Source organism: Brachycentrus maculatus, unplaced genomic scaffold, assembly GCF_059751285.1.
Source record: "Brachycentrus maculatus isolate JH-2025_06_01 unplaced genomic scaffold, ASM5975128v1 h1tg000099l, whole genome shotgun sequence".
NCBI lineage: Eukaryota > Metazoa > Arthropoda > Insecta > Trichoptera > Brachycentridae > Brachycentrus > Brachycentrus maculatus.
This window is the reverse complement of record NW_028280853.1, coordinates 864,444-886,236: the sequence shown is the minus strand read 5'-3', so window position 1 is coordinate 886,236 and position 21,793 is coordinate 864,444. Positions and strand designations below refer to the sequence as shown.

Sequence of the window (21,793 nt, the reverse complement as noted above, 5' to 3'; positions counted from 1 at the left end):
CCAAATACTTGTTATTAAATAAATAACTTAAACCAGCATATGAGGGTCGTAAGCTCCGTAAATGCCTTCCATATTATTTTTCATTTATGTTGAGATGTCTATAAATAATATTAAAATCAATTGTTTGCTTTATTAATTTATTTAATTAATTAGCTGAAAAATGTGTGTCGTTTGTAATATCACAAAGCGCGGTGACAAATTGCCCTTCGAGCGTGTGCAAACACCATAAGAGAGTGAGAAGCTGTCGGTTGAATAATTAGATTTATTTTTATATTATTTTTCAACATTGAACAATATACATAGAAGTTCCAAGAATTTGAGTAGTGTGGTTGTCAATCATGGGTACTATTGGTGAATGTTGAATGAAGAATTGTTAAAGCAGCCTATGACGGTTGTAAGCCCCGTAAATGCCCAGACTTCCATATTCTTCTTGACTGAAAGTCATCAACTTGACTGTTGAGAGGCATCAAAAAAAGAAAAAAAAAACTTTATAGAATAAACTTAAAATGCATGAAGATTCTATATAGGCAGAAAAACAGTGCGTACAATGCCTTATCCCTACCTAACCCTACTGCCTACTCTAATTAAAAACTCTATGAACGCCGCTGGACATCATGATTTTTATTTGCGGTCATATTTTTTGCACAGTCGCTAAGCGTCGCAAACAGTACATTTCATTGAATATTTGTCTGGCTGGTGTTTAGAAAGGTATGTCGTCGACAAGTGTTCTGTAGATATTTGGCTGATACAGGAAAGGAATGTTATCTGATAAGGAAATCAAACAAGAACCATAAGAATCAAATCTCACAAAACTCTTAAACAGATAAAACAAGAATGTAGGGCAGAATAAGAAAAATTCGTGGCCATAAAAAAATTAACATCTTCCTTATCATTTATCACTATTCACTTTGTGTAATACCACTTTAAAAATTACACAAAGTGAACGATGAATGATAAAGAGAGTGTTATATTACCATACCACAAAGTTTACAATGCTTTTAATAAACAAAATATTAAAAAAAAAAACATGTTTAAAAAAAAAGGATGATAATTTATTTTTGTAAAATATGATTTGTATTTCGATGCATTCTGAATAGATTTTAGGAAATAGTGGTATTTTAAGTAAAACTAAATTGAAAATGAATACATGACCACAAAGTGACTGCCGTATCAATTAATAAAAAGATAATTTATAGCATTTTGAGTGAATCCAAATACTTAATATAATCCAGGATTCGGATCTCACATACAAATGGAAAGTATTTCTGCTAAATAAAAGCTTTCCTTTTCCCACCACAGATTGTGAACTCGCGCGTACTGTTTTATGAGCTTGATCAATATATAAAGTTTCAAGAATTTGAGTAGTATGGTTGTCAATCATGGGTAGAATTGGTGAATGTTGCACTAGTGTAAAGTGATCGCTTAACCAAGCCTATGACGAAAGCCCTGTAAATGCCCCTAAGTTCATATTCTTCTTCATCCATGTTGAGATGCTAAAAAATAAGATAATTTATATTTGAAAATTATGAATACTTTTTTTCTTTTGGATGTAAATATCTGCTACGATTAAAAGCGATACGAAGTTATTCAGTAACAAGTAATGAAATAACGGGGCAAACTAGTCGATGGATAACTTTGAACTCAGCTTAGCGTTACACAATCTGTCGTTAAGGTTTAAAGCTTTATCAAATTGCAGATAATAAACGTTAGAGTCCAGTAAGCGAGAGGTTATCCGCAGAGGTAGAGACGAGGGTAACAGCGATGGGTTTAACCTTTCCGTTAGGGTACTAAAAACTTCCGCGTGCACCGGTGATATGTATTTTGTACACCATATGAAAATATGGTGTAAAAACGAGAAAATTGTGAATATTCCTAAATGTTGACCATAGTTGAAGTTGCAATATAACAATTTTGTAATGTTAAGCATTTGCAATTTTGGAAGTAGCCGCAGTAGCTAGCGTAGCGACACGACCACCGCGCAAGACGATTTGCGCACTACTGGCTAAGTAAACAAGACATGCGCGTATACACAAAGTAAGCCACGAAACGCACACACTGAGAAACTTTTGTGTATTAGAGATTTCATCCCCGATTTTTTCACAAATTATTTATTTCCGTTGCTGCAAATGAATAACTTTATATTATAATACTTTCATGTGATAAATAATTATATTACGGAGAATTACACAAATTCTGAGCCCATATTTTATATTGATATTCTCATTTTAAATGTCGAGTTGTAGTAAATATAATCGCTCACTCCTTTCAACAACATCATATATAAAAAAAAACTTGATTTTTCAGGATATCGTTTTTAATGTTTGAGAATATAATAAAATGTATTAAAAATAAATATGAAGCGACTTATTCATTTTTTTTACTGTGCAACAGATCTTTTTAGGTAAAACCTGAATATTTTTTCTTTATTTGAAAAATATTTAGTATACTTCAAAAAATAATTAAACAATACCTTTTCTTCAAAATGCAAAAAAAACATTTTCTGCCCTGTAGCGGGTAAACATTAAGTTTAAAGTATGCCGCTTTTTCAGGGATATAGTACATTTTCTGGGCATTCCGAAAACACGCACAGCTGAAAATTGACGATTTTTGATATATGACGTTGTTGAAAGGAGTGCGCGATATATCACCGGGAAGGGAAGGTTAATGGCACTTTATAAGTCGGCAGCTAGGGAGCTGTTGAACCGTAAAACGGTCGAGATAATGACACGAGAAACGGAGAAAACAGAGATCGCACAGCTGATTCCATATGAGACCATGCCAAAGGCATTAAAAGGCATTAAATCAGGGTCAAACCGCAGAGTCAAAGGAAAAGGTTGTAAATTTACGATTTTGTATGTTTTACGGCAAACATGTGAAACTTATAATAATCTCCGCGAAATTACAATGTATCTGGCTAATTGTGGGATCGTTTTGAGCTAACGTAATTTTAACAGACATTAAATACAAACAAGTGCTGAGAAGTCATTTATCAGATTTTACTTAAGAATCTGCTTCGTGAAGATGCTATACAGCTCGCAGAATGCTATAAAGCAAACGTAAAATTAGCCACACATTGAATCTGTAAGAAGCATAATTATAAAATAAAGTAAACTGTAATGTGCAAAGAGCTGTAATATTATTATGCAGATTATGCAAAATAACTATAAAAAAATAGATGAAGAAAAATATTAAAATAAATGATTACTAATTACATAGAGGCGCGCAGAGAGGTAACGTTGCTTGAGGTAGTTAATATACGGAAATTTTTATTTTCTAATAAAAATTATATTCCTCTTTTAATTCAAGAACCATGGATAACGCCAAGGTTGTAATATAACAGCCAAAAAACTGCGGACTAGTTTTAGCCATTGTAATTATATTATATGGTATAGGAAATTAGGTTAATCGGGAAAATTACTTCCATGACTTTCAAAAACTGAAATTCTATGAAAAATTGTAAAGAACCATGTTACCTAAAGTTTCGTTAAATAATTGTTATAGTAACAATGTGTTCAACCTTCGGAAGTGAAATTTTAACGCCAAACTACAGCTTGTCAATTTAGAGTAGAAAATATTAAAAGTGGAACTACGAAATTTGTAGACTAGCAACACCAATATTTAATTGTCAAAAGTATCAAACACATTTTGTTTAGCGTCGGCGTACGAGTTTTCATGTGATATTGATATTTAAATTGGCTTTATGTATTTTAAAAAATTCACTAATTATAAAAACTATTATCAACATGAATAAAACAATAAAAAGTGGCACTAGGGAGGTAATTTTTAACGTTTTTCAACGTTGTTTGGAAGAATGTAAAGCCGAAAATATCTCAATGGATATAACGGACGTTTATAGGCAAACTTCCAAGATGTTTTGAAGTTTTTGCTATTTATTTTTAATTCTGTAATACTTTGAAATGATATATAGACAATGTTGCTTGAAAACACTTGAAAATTACTTTTTATTTGAGATTATGTTTACATGCTGTTTTGACAGTTCTCTTTAAGCATAATGACACTGTAAATGCAGAACACTGTAAACGATATATAAAAAAAATATCTTTAAAACACGAGGAATGTCACCGTCTACATGAAACCACCTTATATTATATTTAAAGTTACATGTTATTATTTTTTTCTACGAACTCGTGTTAAAAAACATTAACAATTCTATCTTTACTGTATGTTTCGATAATAACAATATTTTACTATTAAGTTATGTTTGTATGTTATTTATTGTATTTCATTTAATTTTGAGATCAGTGGGTACCTATCTATATTGCAATGAAAAAATATTTTTGTGTAGTTAATATTTTACAAAATTGTAGGATACACAGCTTTACATTTCCAGCATGAGTTCTATTTTAGTATTGCCATTTAAACAACAGTGGCGCCCTCCCTTGTTTTCTACTCTTTATTGACAGACTGTACAATATAACAATAAATAAAATAAAAAATATTGCGATTGATGGCGATATGAAAGGTCAAGAAAAGGGTCACAACACATGATATGAAATTACGATTGCAAAACGACTGTCGGCTTGAATTAGAAGACAGATGTTAAATATGAAATTGTTGTCAAAAAAGTCATGAAAAAAATGTTATTTTAATTTAGGCTATGGAAACTCTGAACAGCTCAGTAAAAACTTGGTGCACCTGCTAAAACACGTGTATAAAGTATGCGACAAATTGTTTAAATAATATGTTTTAAATAATAGTCTTACAACATTTTGAATGTGTACAAATACTAATCTAGATTATCTTCAATTATAGGAGCTATTTTTCATACAATTGTTATTTTTATTATTATATATATTTTTTTATCTCACCAATAGATATGTCTAGTGAAGCTCTAGTGACTCAAGAACAACGTTTCGAAATTGGTTCATATATATATAGAATTTCCAAGAATTTAAGTAGTGTGGTTGTCAGTAATAAGTAGAATTCGTGAATGTTACACGTGTGTAAAGTGACTCAAACCAGCCTACGACGGTCGTCAGCCCCGTAAATGCCCAGACCTCCATATTCTTCTTCATCTTTGATGAAATGTCATCAAATAATATGGGTGTCTTATTTGAGACGAAGCATCTATCGTTTTTTATACTAAGAAAGATAGAAATTTGAGCAATACAAGGCTTACGACCTGGCATTTGGCTGGATTGTCACTTTATACGCTTTTGGAACATTTACTATTCTGCCCATCGATATTGTATTCATTCTGAGAGTAGTATATGGTATATGTACTGTCGTAGGATTTCTTTCGTAAACTAGTTGAGCTTTTGAGGGATGAACATTTTGACTGATGGTGCAACCATCAGTTGAAAATATGTGAAGTATATAGCTTTTCATGTAAATGTTAGATCGTAAGCCCTGGAATGCTCAGACTTCCACCTTCCTTCGCATAATAAAACGCATGCTTTGTCTCTGTTAAGACACATAATATATACATACTTGTATATTGATGTCATCTGTAAGGCGAAAAAATCAGTATCCGATTTTTTGTTTAAACAATAGAAAAAAAAAAACTAAATTATACTTAATTCCGATATTTATCATAGGGCAAATATTATTTGACACTAAAAATATTATCTACTGATTTGACATTAATTTTGTGGATTATTATCATTAAAACACTTGTATTAATTTGAAACTTAATTAGTGGTTTAAAAAGGAATTATATTTTTAATAATTCACACTTAAAATATAACTCTAGTATTACCAATATAGTAGAATGAAAAGAAAAAGTAGCGAGCACTTCATTATTTGCTATATTGGATACAGCGAAATATTTATAAAAATTACCAAAGACTTCAAACATAAAGCACCTTGTAGTATATGGCCTGCGAGTTACTTAAATAAGTATGGTCGGGAGAAAATAACGTGTATAGGTAACAGGATAACAGAAGAAGGCTGAAGACAGTTCACCGTTAGGATATGGCCATTATTAAGAGGTCGTTATCATACCGTTTAGATAAAATCTCGGTTCCAAAGGTAATCGCCAATTTGTCTTCAATCACTATAAAGGGAACTTTACTATGCGCAACGGTTTTCTGAAATCCGACAACTAGATTTGAATTAAACGGATCGTCAAATTATATTTTTGGACACATCTAATACAGGAAAAAAATAGTATGTGGTTTCTTGCAAAATACATTGCTATTCGAGAAGCAAACTGATAAACCAATTTGACCTCATTTTTCAGATTGAGAGGTCTGTTTTGTCAATTTAATTATGATTTTATACATGTTAAATGTTAATGTATCACGATCGCAGTGTGTGAATTATATATATATATTTTTATATTATGGGTTATCATTAACATTTTAAATATTCTCTAACGAGACAAACAATGAACACATAATATAAATGAAAAAAAAAAACTACAAAATTTTACTAATCTAAACATAATACAAAGTGATATATTTATTAATAAAAGAAGCATATTTTACAAAAAAATTCAATATGTTGATTTTAACAATTTATATCCAAGGGTCTTAAATTTATTACTTTTTATGTTCTGTCACTTGTAAATGATCTAATCTGTTGAATAAAGTAGTATATTATCTCAAAAATGTAAATAAATATTTAAAAAAAAACCCATATGAACACATAATTTTTTATAAAAAATGTAAACACGACTAGTTCGAGAACTAAAGATGTTCTTCACCAACAGAAGAAAATACATTCGTTTTATAAACTGTTGTTAAGAACATCTGTAGTTTTTAAAACAAGTTGTGTTTATATTTAAAAAAACTAAAAAATGATAAAAAACCCTCTTACAAGGGTTTATTATTATATTTAAATCATCACGTTAATTAATACAAAACTTAACACTAATTTTATGCCAAATCAATAAATGATATGTCAATAAAATATACAAATGTAACACATGTATGAAATAGAGTGTGATTTTATTATAGTATTTTAACAGATAACGATAAAAAGTAGCATAAAATAAAAATAAGAATAGGAGCATACCTGAGGTTTGGGTAATCCATCCATGTGTTCTGTTTATTCACCAGTAAAATGCAAAGACATCTCGGAGATGGCAACTTCAATACACGACACAATTCACACCAAATTATTATATTTTCACGAAACTCGTTTAAATACAGAAATGTTGCAAATTAATGTAACCGGGATTGCATTACCTAAAACGTTACATATTTCGTTAAAGAAAATAAAGATTTTTTTACTATTTATATTTTAGCCATACACATGTTGACTTCGATTAAAACTATGGACGATAATTTAATCAAATGGTGCAAGTGGTAAGGTTTTTTGTTGATTATGTTTAAACCCTTACCGCACCCCAATGGTGCATAGGGCACTGCTTCATATAAACGCAGTGTTATTTCGATCGATTATACATGAAGGAAAGGTGATCAGCCCTCCACTTCGGTACCAGTCCAGTGTAATATTGAATAAATATTAGAGTGAAAAAATCACTTACATTTATTAAACCCCCCTGGGAATCGAACCCGGGACCTCCAGAATGGTAGCCGAGCATGCTGACCACTACGGAGGCGGACGATGTTGATTATACTATATAATATTTAAAAATCGTGGTTAAAAAATAAAACGTAGACCCTAGTAAAAATTACTTTGCAGAATTCAATATCAGATACAAAGAAAATATAAAAAATTGAAAGTAGAATTGATTTGCAATCCAAAATACCCAAAAAAGATTTAAAAACAAAAAATATCTGTTTTCTTTAATAAATAAATTTTACATTACATTAAATGAAATTCGATAGCAAGTACCGGTTTACTTTTCAAAGAGTCTTTAAAAAATCTCCCAAAAGAGTCGATGAAAAAAAATAGGAATAGGTATTACAAGGCTTACGATATGTCATCAAACTAATATTTACATTTTTATATATGTAGATTTTTGATGAAATTGATTGAGTAAAGAACGTCTCAGAAAATTTTTCAGGTTCGTAATATTTTCGAATTTTTAGAAAAAATATTAATATTAACATTTAATTTTATTTATTGTTTCGGCATAAACTTTGTGGTAAGACATGTTACAATGATTAAAGAAAACACTAAAATATAAAATATAAAATTGTTCTATAAATAAGGAGTGGGGAATTTTCAAAATTCTTCACCTTTGCTTTCCATTTTTCCTTTGTTTTCAAACTCCGTCCTTTGACTAACCCCTTCCCCTTACTTTCCCCACTCCTTATTTACAGAACAATTTTATATTTTATATTTTAGTTATTATACAGACCTGAATGATGGAAGTTTAACTTCTGAAACATGTAGTCTATAATAAAACTCAAGTGGTAAAAAACAAGTGTTTTCTTTAATCATTGTAACATTTAATTTCTTTATTATCATGGTTCTATAATAAGATTTACAAATATTAACTTTATATTTTTAAAATATTTTTTATTATTTAATCTACACTAGATATTAAACTGAATTCGTTTTGGAAAATGTTTGCCAATATAAAAAATCGACAATCGAAACCTTGAACACACTGTAGACAAATTTATTGATGTACTATATCTATATTCTTAAATGCAGAAACACGCCTTTGATTTGATTTATAGCATATATTTTTTACAACGAAATTAGCAGGTCAGGGGTGAAGCAAAGTTCATCGAGATAGTATTTACAAATGTTGCAAAGACATTTCGCTCAAAGATGGCCGAAATAAATAGTAAAAAATTAAACAATCAATCGTTAATTCTAACTTCTAACGTCCCACCATAAAATAACCCGTTCGCTTAGAACAGGAATCTATTTACTGTGTTGCAATTTAAAAAACATGGGTGTATTCCGTAAAATTGTGAAAAGTTAACCAGTGTATAATAAAATAAACTTTTACTCCCTTTATCCTACCTTCATTTATTTAAAATCGTAATTTTTCTAGAAAATTACCGGCACTAGAACCCGTTTGTCAAATTTCGAATAAACGCAACCGAATTCGTTATGTCTGATGAAAACAAAGAAAACAATTAGGTTTTTACTTTTCTTATCATTTCTTTTGTTTGATAAAAGCCAGTCTGAATGTTGGCTTGAGTTAAATTCATCAATTATAAAAAAAAAAAAAACTTTTTTCCTGATACAACAATATAAAACTAACCATAACGCCTTCAGAGGTCGGCAAAAGGATAGAGACCCACACTACTCATTCTATGCAAAAAAATTCGGCTATTCTATATTTACTATCTTGCTCATATACCCGCCAATGATTTTGAGTCCTGTCCACTTAAAGAATTTGAATACTTGTATTATTTTTTTAACTTGATCATCTCAAGTTTTCTTCGGTCTTTCTCTGCTTCAACTACATCCGTCTAATATACAAGTATTTGTATTACCATAAAATCCTAACTCATTCAACTGTAATAATATCAATAAGCATATTTTTAAGCGTATTTTATTTTACAGTAATGAAATCTGTTAACGGTAATTTAATATTTTGTACATCAAACAAAATATATCATTCGTATGTAATGGCAAGATATATCTATACACTTACGACGTTCTGAGTGCATTAAGTCAGTGTTACAAATATTAAAGGAAATTGGTTCGCAAGCGAGTCTTCCGAAACGCATTAGACAAAAATATTATATTATATTACAAAACAGCATACGGAGTATTTTTTAGTACACCAACTCAACTTTACACATAATCCAATATACCATGGAGATTATCTCATATTTAAGGTGTTAGTAAATCAATTTTTACACTTGAAAGATAATACCACATGTTTCAAAATATCATAATGCAATAACACCAACCTATTCAATGGTGACTCGTGTTACTTCTTAAAGAAGATAATATTACGTGTAACTATTATGTGTAATAAAACGACCAAAATGGTGTATTTATATAAATAAAACATGCGTACAATCATATTTAACTTAAAAGTGTAGTAAATAAATCACAGCACATACGTTTAATTCAGAGATAGATTAATTATGAAAAATGGATTATGTGTTACGAGTTGTGAATAAATGATGTATAATTTCGGTGATTGATTTTATATGTTCACAAAATGCTGGATTTTGCCCACTTTGAGTGTATTAAACCCATTATTTGAATTGATTTTTCAACATAGATGAAGGAATCTAGTTATTTGCTGAAATATGTCGCATTTCATAAAAATAAACAAATTTTTCGTTTTTCGTTTTCCGTTTTTCGTAACAGCATTTACAATACCGTTTGAAGATACAGTGTCTAATATGCTTGGATATAATTGAAATTTAATTTTATTCGATGCCCTTTTCACTACTGCAAATAGACTATATGTTTAGTACTATTTACTATAATGAACGTTGATTTTCGAAATTGAACTAAACTGATTTACAGGGGATAAAACATATTATTGGCTCACAACTACTACTATTTTGGTGATCACTTTGTACACTGTGTAACATTCACCATTCTATACACGTTTAAGAATCACATTACTCAAGTTTTATACAAAATTTTATATCTCACATACTATTTAAAATATTAAAACACATATTTAAAATATTAAAACACATATTTAAAAAAATGCAACATTTATATTAACAACGTGTATTTCAGATTTTAATTAATTTTTAAATAATAAACCGTTGTTTTTTTCTTTATATATGACAAAAAATATGAAAGATGTATTTACATAATTATATATCATTTAGAGAGCAGAGATGCGGTTTGAATACGTCGCTAGCCTGCAGAGATTAATGAGAGAAAAATGTAGATTCTAGAGCTTCGGTTCATCTTCCGTGACCAGTTAACAGAGGAGATTATAATGAAAGCTAGTGAAATGTTTTACCTAAACCATTGCACTAACAAGTTAACCAAGTTATTCTGTAAAATTTCAAGTTTGCGCTGTAGCGCAAATTTTCATGTACAATTCAGAATTTGTTTTTGAAACAGTGGTAGCAGGTACTAAAAGAGGTGATTATTATGAAAGCTAGTCCAATTTGCCAAGTAAACCATTAGCACTAAGAAGTTAACCAAGTTATTCCGTAAAGTCTGCGCTATAGTGCAAATTTTCATGTACAAGTCAGAACTTTGTCTTCGAAACAGTTGTAGTAGGTACTTACACAAGAGATTATGAATACCTATTATCTCGTCTACCTCCGTAGTGTAATGGTCAGCACGCTCGGCTACCGTTCTGGAGGTCCCGGGTTCAATTCCCAGGGGGGTCAAATATTTATTTAAGTGATTTTTTCACTGTAATATTTATTCAATATTACCCTGGACTGGTACCTGAAGCGGACGGCTGATCAGTTTTCCTTCATGTGTTAACGATCAAGATAACACTGCGTTTATACGACACAGTGCCCTATGCACCATTGGGGTGCGGATAGGTGGTTTTTTTGTAATTATGAAATCTAGTCAAATGTTCTAATTAAATAATTGCACTAAGAAGTTAACCAAGTTATTCTGCAGTATACATTAGTGCAAAATTTCATGCACCAGTTAGAACATTTTCTTCGAAACGCTTGTAGCATTAACCAACAGAGGAGATTATGAGTATTATGAAATCTAGTCAAATATTCTAACTAAAACATTAAGCACTAAGAAGATAACGAAGTAATTCTGCAAAATGTCAAGTCTGCGCTGTAGTGCAAATTTCCATGTACAAGTCAGAGCATTGTTTCTCAAACAGCTGTAGCAGGTACTACACACATGTTCGCATGTACACATCGCGAAGTAGTTTCGTAATTGCGTCATAATTTCTAATGGGGTTATGTAACTTAATGGCCTGGCAAAAACTAAAAGTATGTCCGTGTATGGGGGGCAACAGTACACACTATTATTCGTGTGTGTAGGTAAATTGTAGCATACATGCGCAAAAGATTCACCACGCAGAACACGACAACTAGCATTTTTAATCAAAGAAAAAAATGCGAATTAAAAAATGAATAAAAAATATAAGGTACAACGGTGGTTATGGAGGGATATTCTATAGCCCTTAATTAATTTTCTTTAAACCCAGGAAACACGTGTCACAGTAGATTTTAAGAAATAGTTGTATTTACCAAGTAAAAGTTAAATTAAAAATGAGAAAATAATTATTACCATAGTGATCATAAAGTAATGACAGAAGTTACTTAGGTGTACACCTAAGTAACGTCATTGCTGACTTAGAATCATTGAATTGTATAAACTAATGCCAATAGAGAGATAGCGAGTGTTTTTGCCTAAGAATTATAAGAAATTATAGTAACTATAAGCATGCAGAGTAAATCCACTCACGAGTAGGCAAAGGCTATAAATCTTATAAAGTTGAAGCCTAAGTAGGGTCATGATAAACGGTGGTGCATAAGTCGCAGCTAGATTTCAGAGTCACTTGGACGTTGGGTAATTCAAAAAATCAAAACCAATCTTAATAGATGAGTAATTCAACAATGGGTCATTTTCACACTGTGTTTATATTGGCTAATAAATAAATGTGAATAATCACAAGACTATCGGTAACATTCTTATTGGAATCTGTAGAGAACTAAGGGAAATATGAAGGTTTAAACTTTAGATATTTTAATAAAACGAAAAACGGACACCGCTATTCGTCATCAAATTTTATGTCATCGGGTGTGTTATGGGGCGTTTCCTTTTATGTATCTGCTTTATAGAGCTGTAATAGTAGTAGTGTGAATTCGTTTCTGTGACGTCATTCGTTACCAACTTGCGAAAACAACGTTTTTACGAAGGCAAATTTTGCGAAAGAAATTGATGAATGAAAATATTGATTATATCTGCTGTTATAAACACAAAACAAGCCTTACACAATCCTTTTTGGTTGTTAAATTAGATATTCCTCCCTAGTGATAATACCCTATTAAAAAATTAAAACACAATTTTGAACGACAGCCACCGCATATTTGACCACTACTATTTTCCCGATCAGTCGGGTACTTTTGTCCGCAACTGTAGAAATTGCGTGCATACCTATGCCGATGAAGGAACGCGAAACTCAATGTGTAATACTGTGCATTTTCAGATACTAGGTACTCATACGAGTACATACTCGAGGCTCCGAAAGGTGTAATGATTCATGCAAAGAATTTCGCTCGAATGGTTGACAATGGCGAACAGTTAAATACTTCACCCAAATTGATTACTCATAATTTTACAACCATAACAGGTAGAATTTTAATACCGTCGATATGGAAGGCATGTATTTCAAACTACGATGTACCTAATATCTCTATATATACTAATACTAAAATAAAAATTGAGAACACAGTGAATGGTTAAATCAGTTAAAGCAAATAAAACCCTATCAGCGAAAGCTAAGCTGGCAGTACACAATGGAGTCCCGGTTCCAACCTTAATGCACGGGGTTGGCAAAAGAAGGATGAAAGTAGACTGAATGCAGTCGAAATGCGTTCTCTCAGACGAATGTGCGTCAAAACGATGAATAATAAATGTTCGAATGGTGACCTGTGCAAGCATTTTCGATAAAATTGAGAAAGGTGTGTTAAGATGGTTTGAGCCTGTAAATTGAATGAGTGTAAAAAGAATACGAAAAAATATAAGGGGGTTGTGGTTGGCAATAGAAGCAGTGAAAAACCGAGGAAAATTTAGCATAATGAAGTATTTCAAATACTTGAAAGTCGAGATGCGTGTGGAATAGGCGAAGATTGTTTGCAAAGACAGATTGGTGTGGCGTTCTATTCTCTTTCCCTACCCTTGTGAGGAAGCGGCGTAACGGTAAGTAAGTTTAGTTAATTAAAAATTAATCAATTGTAAATTTAACCCACGGATTTTCGGGTACAAAACAAAAGAGATCAACAAATTTAAAGAAAGTTTTAAGGAAAGCTACTACAATACTACTACTGACCCTTATCTGCACCCAATGGTGCATAGGGCACTGCATCCAATCGACTCAATCTCCATTTGATCGTTTATTATATGGAGGCAGTGCGATCAGCCCTGCCCTTTAGAGCAAGAAAGATTTTCTGCACTTGGAGGTAATTCACGGTGTTTGTTTTATTATTGCATAGTTTGTATATCGACAAATGTGCTATTATCTTCCGTTATGGGCAACGCCTTCGCGATAACTCATAAAACAACCATACTGGCTGAATTATCATATCCGACCGAAACGATGCTTACGTATTGTAATTAACGACCACAATGAAAATTAATTAACATCATACAAAGTCGCTTAAATGTGAAGTCATAAAAGTTGTAAATTTAAATAAGATGGAGCTAATAAGACTCTAACATACGAATTGTGAGAACAAGAAGTTTAATACCTGGCAAGAAGAATTTTTTTTTTTTTTTTTTTAAATTAAAAGCTATGTTAACTTTGTGGTATGGTAATATAACACTCTCCTTGTCATTCATCGTTCACTTTGTGTAATACCACTTAAATGTGGTATTACACAAAGTAAACGACGAATGATAAGGAGCGTGTTATTTAAAACTATTCACTAAAAAACCCTTCAAAAGTGGCAAAAAGTAAATTCCCCTAAGTAAACTTATGTTACTCATAAACCCTTATTCATTGGAAAATTTTCTGTAGTAATATAGGTTATATTCAGAAAATTCAATAGCAAGGAAGGTTGTTAGTAAGTAAAATGGTAAATATTTTACTGTGTGCAAAGTAATCACTTTACGAGCCAATGACAGGTCGGAAGGTCTGTTATGCCTACGCCTCAATATTCCTTTCCCAAAATTTGTTGAGATATCGATAATCAAACTATATACTCATATATGATTAAAGAAAACACTTCGTTTTTTACCACTTGAGTTTTATTATAGACTACATGTTTCAGAAGTTAAACTTCCATCATTCAGGTCTGTATAATAACTAAAATATAAAATATAAAATTGTTCTATAAATAAGGAGAGGGGAAAGTAAGGAGAAGGGGTTAGTCAAAGGACGGAGTTTGAAAACAAAGGAAAAATGGAAAGCAATGGTGAAGAATTTTGCAACAATATATTATTTAATAAATTATTATTAGAATTCAGGTTTTTTTGGATTTCTAAATTTTCAAGATAATTTAGAAATCCAAAAAAACCTGAATTCTAATAATAATTTATTAAATAATATATTGTTTCAAAATTCTTCACCATTGCTTTCCATTTTTCCTTTGTTTTCAAACTCCGTTCCTTGACTTACCCCTTCCCCTTACTTTCCCCCCTCCTTATTTATAGAACAATTTTATATTTTATAAGTTAGTTATTATACAGACCTGAATGATGGATGTTTAACTTCTGAAACATGTAGTCTATAATAAAACTCAAGTGGTAAAAAACGAAGTGTTTTCTTTAATCATTGTAACATGTCTTACCACAAAGTTAATGCCGAAACAATAAATAAAATATATGCTCTTCTATGATTATTCATACTAATAACTAGTAATATTAACATTTATAAAAACATGTAAATAATAAGTGTAAAGAGTAAATATATGTTTTTTTTTTAATATTTGAAACAGATGAGTAATTTTTCGTTAATATAACATAACAAATGAGGTCCGGAGCAACAGTAAATTACAATTTTTTTTTAATCAAAATAGATACGGGGATGATACACAAGATGAGGGTTAGTCTTTGTTTATGCATGGACTATCGTAACACTGTCTAACATTTTACTGGTTTTGTGAATTTGACCAATACTATCCTTGCTTTTCAACAGAATTTGTTGTTCTGTCAATCGATTATCTTAAATAAATAAATAAACATTGACGAATGCATCGCTGCCCTTTTCGTTAGGGCTAAACGTTCGACATAAAGGCCAAATTTTGAATTATTTAGAAAATGTAGAAATCCAAAATAACCTAAATTCTAATAATAATTTATTAAATAATATATTGTTTCAAATTTCTTCACCTTTGTTTTCCATTTTTCCTTTGTTTTCAAACACCGCCCCTTGACTAATTTATAGAACAATTTTATATTTTAATTATTATACAGACCTGAATGATGGATGTTTAACTTCCGAAACATGTAGTCTTTAATAAAACTCAAGTGGTATAAAACAAGTGTTTTCTTTAATCATCGTAATATGTCTTACCACAAAGTTAATGCCGAAACAATAATAAAAAAGAATCTACTTGTTGGATATAATACTAGAAGGAGGTAAGACAACAAAGTTCCAGTACTTCACCTGCTTCTCTAATTGAAATAACGGTAAAAGGATCATCGGTCGTTATCGACTGGAATCTTAGGATCTGTCGTGTCTAATTGCTATTTCCTCCTCACACTGCTGCAGTCGCAATGGAAGATATAAAACGTGAAACTTGACGAAACGGGTTTATCTACGTCGATAAACACTTAATATTTGTGCCTCCAAACAACGTTGAATTGAATATCCTGTCACCAATTATATTTTAATATAATCCATTTGATTATTTTGTTGAATATAGTCTATATGGTAGTCATACAGGACCAAGTGCATTTTTTTACAAAACCGTGATCATTGACTATTTGATATCTTAATATTTCCCTGAAAATATCCCAAAGGATTTTAAAATTGTAAGTATAATATATTGACTTGGTAAAAATGACTGACTGCATTGATGTTTATTTTGTTGCCAAGCAAAAATACTTAAGTGGCCCTCCTGAACATTTTACGTTTTGGTAGTTGGTCACTTCCTCCTGTACGACTACGATATGTGTATTTCAATTTTTTGTCGATAATATAAATCTGTTTACGTCCCAAAGAAGCACTTTTAAAGCAATTATATAATAAAAAAAAACTATGAGAGACTTTTCTTCTAACATTTTTAATTAAAGTTTTTAATTTCTTAAAATCCAATGTGAAACGATGTTTTTTATGTTTCGATGCATTCCGCATTATTTTCAAACACCGAAACACGTGTCACAGTAGATTTTAAGAAATATTGGTATTTAGTAAGCTAAACTTTAATTAAAAATGGATGGATTTTACCACAAAGCGACTGCCGAATCATTTTTTTTATAACGTTCTCACTACCAAATGGAGCATTAGGACTGCATCGCATCGAGGCATCGCACTGTTACATTGATCGTGAATTACTTGAAAGGAATAACATCAGTCTGCGCTTCAGGTACTGGTCCAGAGTGATAATAAATAAATATTATAGGGAAAAATCACTTGTAAAAAATATTTTAGAAGAGTAATAAATTTCTTAGGTTCATCATTTAAAAAAATTTATATATATAATTAAATTCATGATTACTCAGAGCGGAAGAACTTTAAAATATAAATAAAATAATAGTGTGAATTTTATATTAATTACACTAATGATAAGTATGATAAATGTAGTATTTTTTTTATAAAAGTTGTTTATGGCCATATTATGTATCAATATATCGGAGACTCGATTATTCACCCTACGGATGATATGTCAATACAATAGGTGTTTTAACTTGATATGAAACATTTATTGTTCTTTTATATGAAAGAAAATAATTACAGACGTTTCATATAAAGTTGAGATACCCATAAGATTTTTTTTATGGTTGATAAAAGTCAATATTTTTTAACACGGATTATTCAAGGACACACGATTTCATATTTTATACGTATACAGTATTACAATTATTAAGAACTTTATACATGACCGCGAGGGAGTAACCTATATGTAAATTATGTAACGAATATTATGTTTGGTATTTATTCGATCTGGCCCATATTTCGTAATAGAAAATCTCGTAGTTATAAGGAGATCAAAGTGGAGTCTAGTACCTCCCACCGACGTCAATACAGGAACTAATGTATTACGTAATGAAATTATGGTCAATAACAATAAAAAATAATCGTTATAGTTACTATTATTTAAAAGAACGTTTACTATGATAGAATACCGTGAAATTCTATGAGCTTCACGTTCTACAAGCGTATTGTAAAGTCGAGCTATCAATTTTCTATGATACCCGTATCTGGATAAATACAAAATATTTATTAGGTTTGAAGAAGATTAATTTCAGGTCTGATAGATATAGGGTTCCGGTAAATTGTAGTGAAAGCTCATCAGACTCTGGACATACTCCTATCTTTTGTATGTGTTTCAATTTCCTTAAAAGCTTTGAAGCTACAAGAGAAAACGAAACGCTAAAAATCTCTGTACTTTGATTTTACTTTCGTTCATTATCAATATCAATGGATACTGCGTTAGATATAGGAAGCGTTAGTACTCCATTTTAATTTATGTATTAATTAATAGTTAAATCAAACACAGATTTTATGAGTCTACTAAGTTGTGCGAAGCAGTGTAATGGTCAGCATGCTCGGCTACCGTTCTGGAGGTCCCAGGGGGATTCCCAGGGGGGTTTAATAAATATAAGTGATTTTTTCACTCTAATATTTATTCAATATTGCACTGGACTGGTACCTGTAGTGGAGGGCTGATCACCTTTCCCTCATGTGTAAACGATCGAGATAACACTGCGTTTATATGAAGCAGTGCCCTATGCACCATTGGGGTGCGGTAAGGGTTTTATTTTTTATTATTAAGTTGTACTTTTTTGTTAAAAAACACACCAAAATTAAAAATTAACAATAATTCGCCTATTTATGGCATTTTCAAACGAATGTTGAAAATATGCATCATTTATTAATTACCCACCGAAATTGGGAGAGTTATATTTTTTTTAAATATTAGTTTTTATATTATTGTTTATTTATAAACGTTTTTTCATTCATGGATTCTGAAAAAATATTGAAAATAACATGAAACACAAGTATACTTAAATATTTCAGCACTAGTAAATTGCAACTCTCGTGATCAAATATTATTTAAATAATATTAGCTAAAATGTTAGCCGGATTTCACGGAAATTTAGTTGCGGTTTATCGTTTATTGGGCCTTAAACGTTATATCGTGGTGTGATTACTCCTACTATATGACTTCGAAATCCATGGTTTCGAAAGAGCCGCTAAAATATATTTCAACATAAATTTATTTTACGTTCTGTATATGTGACAAATATAAATCAAAACGCATTGAAATCATCAAGGTAGGCAACGTGCCGCGTTGGACTGCGAAAATGGAATCACAGGTTCGATTTCCGCCAATAGCAAAGTGAATTTAGCAAATATTTCATTCATCCAAACCCTTATCCGCACCCCAAAGGTGCATAGGGCACTGCATCATATAAACGCAGTGTTATCTTGATCGTTAACACACGAAGGAAAGGTGATCAGCCCTCCGCTTCATGTACCAGTTCAGGGTAATATTTAATAAATAAATATTACAGTGAAAAAATCGTACGTACAAAGTTTAATAAATTTAGACAACAGTGTAATAAAAAACTGAGTACCACCTGTGTATCGAGAAATATTTTGCGAAATATGCGAATAAAAAAACATATCAGAACGTTCGATGGCACCAATGTATGCAATCAAAATTATATAATCCGATGTAACAACGAAAACCGAATCAAGTAGTACGTAACCTTGTTCATATATATAAATATGTTTCATCTAAGAAACGTAAATATCTTATATATGAATATATTACTATATTAAGAAATAAACGCCGAAGGGAATTGATTGTGATTTTTCCGTTATATTAAAAAAAAAAACAAAAAAAAACATTTCATACATTTTTTTTTCCACAGAATGAAATTTAATATTTTTTAAACAACTAAGTGTATGAGACATTTTGGATGTGTCCAATTCCTTGTTCACAATTCTGGGTTTCCCACTTAGTAGTTACTTTTACAATTTGACATATCAACAAAGATGAAGAAGAATAAGGAAATCTGGATATTTAGAGGACCTACGACCCGTCATAGTCTGGTTAAAATTATCACTTTATACACGTGTATTAACTGATCACTTCAATTAACCTATGATGGGTGGTAAGTCCTATAAATATCCAGGCTTCCATATTCTCCAACTATGTTGAGATGCCAAAATTGAAATACATGGAAATAATTAAATATTTAATTTTCAAATGCACTTTCAAGAATTTACATAAAAAAACTCGTTTTAAAAATTACATCGACGAATTCGATTCGAAAAATTACATAAAGAGGCTCACATCCAGCAAAGGAGAGAAAGCTGACATATAATAAGGATGTAATGGAATGTCTACAGAAAAACAAGGATTTTTCGGCGTAAACATTTACTTACGTTAATAAAATTAGTATATAACCACTCACCGTGATTTTTTTGTCTACCGGTTTCGAGACGTACCCGTCTCTTCGTCAGGACAATCACTAACACAGCATGCAAACAATACTACCAAAACAATACTATAATTTATGTGCTATTATGCATTTATGGTGCTATGGTGGTGAAGGGTAGTATTGTTTGCATGCTGTGTTAGTGATTGTCCTGACGAAGAGACGGGTACGTCTCGAAACCGGTAGACGTAAAAATCTCGGTGAGTGGTTATAAACTGATTTTATTAACATTTTTGTAAAAAAAAAAAAAAAGTCAAAATGACTAACCACAAAGTAAATGCTTTAAATATGAATAATATTAAAAATATTTACTAACTGTTTAATAATCGAATTCTACACAGTAATTTCCGCTAAAAATCAAGATTTTTTTTCTTAATTTCGCTTTGACCTAATTTTTCGCATTGATTACACTATCAGGGCTGAATAAAATGCAACAGGCCGTCATTTCGAATAAGAAATAACATTAGCTAATTAAAAATATCGTCCTATTTAACTGTTATATGTATCGCAACTTCACGGAGCATATAGCACGCATCACCCAACACAGAAAAAAATACAGAAAAATGTTCGTTATTTATAAACACATTAAAGTCCATATTGCACTGCACGATAATCTGGCACTTCCGCTTTTTAATTCACATCATAATATTGCGGAAACACTATATATATCTAAATAATCGAAAAATGCAACATTGCGCATTTGTTGATTAATTAAGAAAAATCGTGTAATCGGACATTCCATTTTTATAAAAGATATTTTATAAAACTGGTTTTGATTATATTTTAAAAAATTTACTTAACCTGCACCATTTATTTATAAATTAAGGACCAGCATTCGTTAAGTCGCGACTAAATTTTCTCTAAATCCAGGTAACATTTTACGTAACAGATTTTCTTTTAAAAACACCGTTTTTGCATTGAAAAAAAAATCTTCGAAATAATTAGATGGTTTTGAAAAGAGTGCTGTTGAAAGGTTTTGAGTAAAAAAAAAATACAAATATTTTTTTATATATATTCTGAGGAACAAAAAAGATCCAATAGATGAAAACATCTGTTAGTTTTCGAAACTAGTCGTATATAATAAAATAAAACTCATTATAATATAATAAAACTCAAAAATGTACACATTCTTAAAAAAATCGGACGTGATCAGACATGTGACCTCTCCGGTGGAATGAATGCGACTTAACGAATGCTGGATCTTAAGACAACACGAAATCCAACATAATTTTTTTAACAAGACTTTTTTTTTAATTTTCGCAAGATACGTATAAAACATTTCACTGTTTTTTAATATACATATTTTTAAGGCAACATGAAATCGTACATTCCAATTTTTAACAAGACATTTTTTTTAAATTTTCACAAGATATATTAAAAATTTCACTGTTTTATTTTAAATATATATTTTAAAAACTTGTTTAACCTGTAGCACTATTTACACTTCACTGGTTCGCCGATGTATTGTGCTGTATGGCCTGAATACGGGTGCAGTAGAGAACGGTGCAACAATGGAAAACGCGAAGATTTCCGGAAAACTACATGTGAAACGTCAAAAGGTTCGTGCGGACGACGCGCGAGACACGACCGCCACGCTCGGAATCCGAACGTGAATTGACGTGAATTGGCGTGAATGGGGGGCCGGCGTCTGAGAGTGTGAGTGCGCAGGCGCGGAGAGCAGGGTGATGGGATGTTTACATCGCACAGTGTG

At 31.1% G+C, this 21,793-nt stretch overlaps 1 protein-coding gene across 5 annotated transcripts in view; it reads right to left on the bottom strand.

The window, feature by feature from the left end:
- Positions 1 to 21,793, bottom strand: part of klar (klarsicht) — a 536,062-nt gene that overhangs the window by 384,888 nt on the left and 129,381 nt on the right. The window contains exons 1-2 of one of the 5 annotated variants that reach the window (XM_088258604.1): positions 21,509 to 21,731; positions 6,979 to 7,151 (exon numbers count right to left, since the gene is read on the bottom strand). The exons of the other annotated variants lie outside the window; for them this stretch is intronic. Of the exons in view, the coding sequence (XP_088114730.1) occupies positions 6,979 to 7,002 (24 nt within the window). The 5' untranslated portion in view covers positions 7,003 to 7,151; positions 21,509 to 21,731. Of the gene's footprint in view, positions 1 to 6,978; positions 7,152 to 21,508; positions 21,732 to 21,793 lie in introns of those variants that run through there. 5 annotated transcript variants of the gene reach the window in all.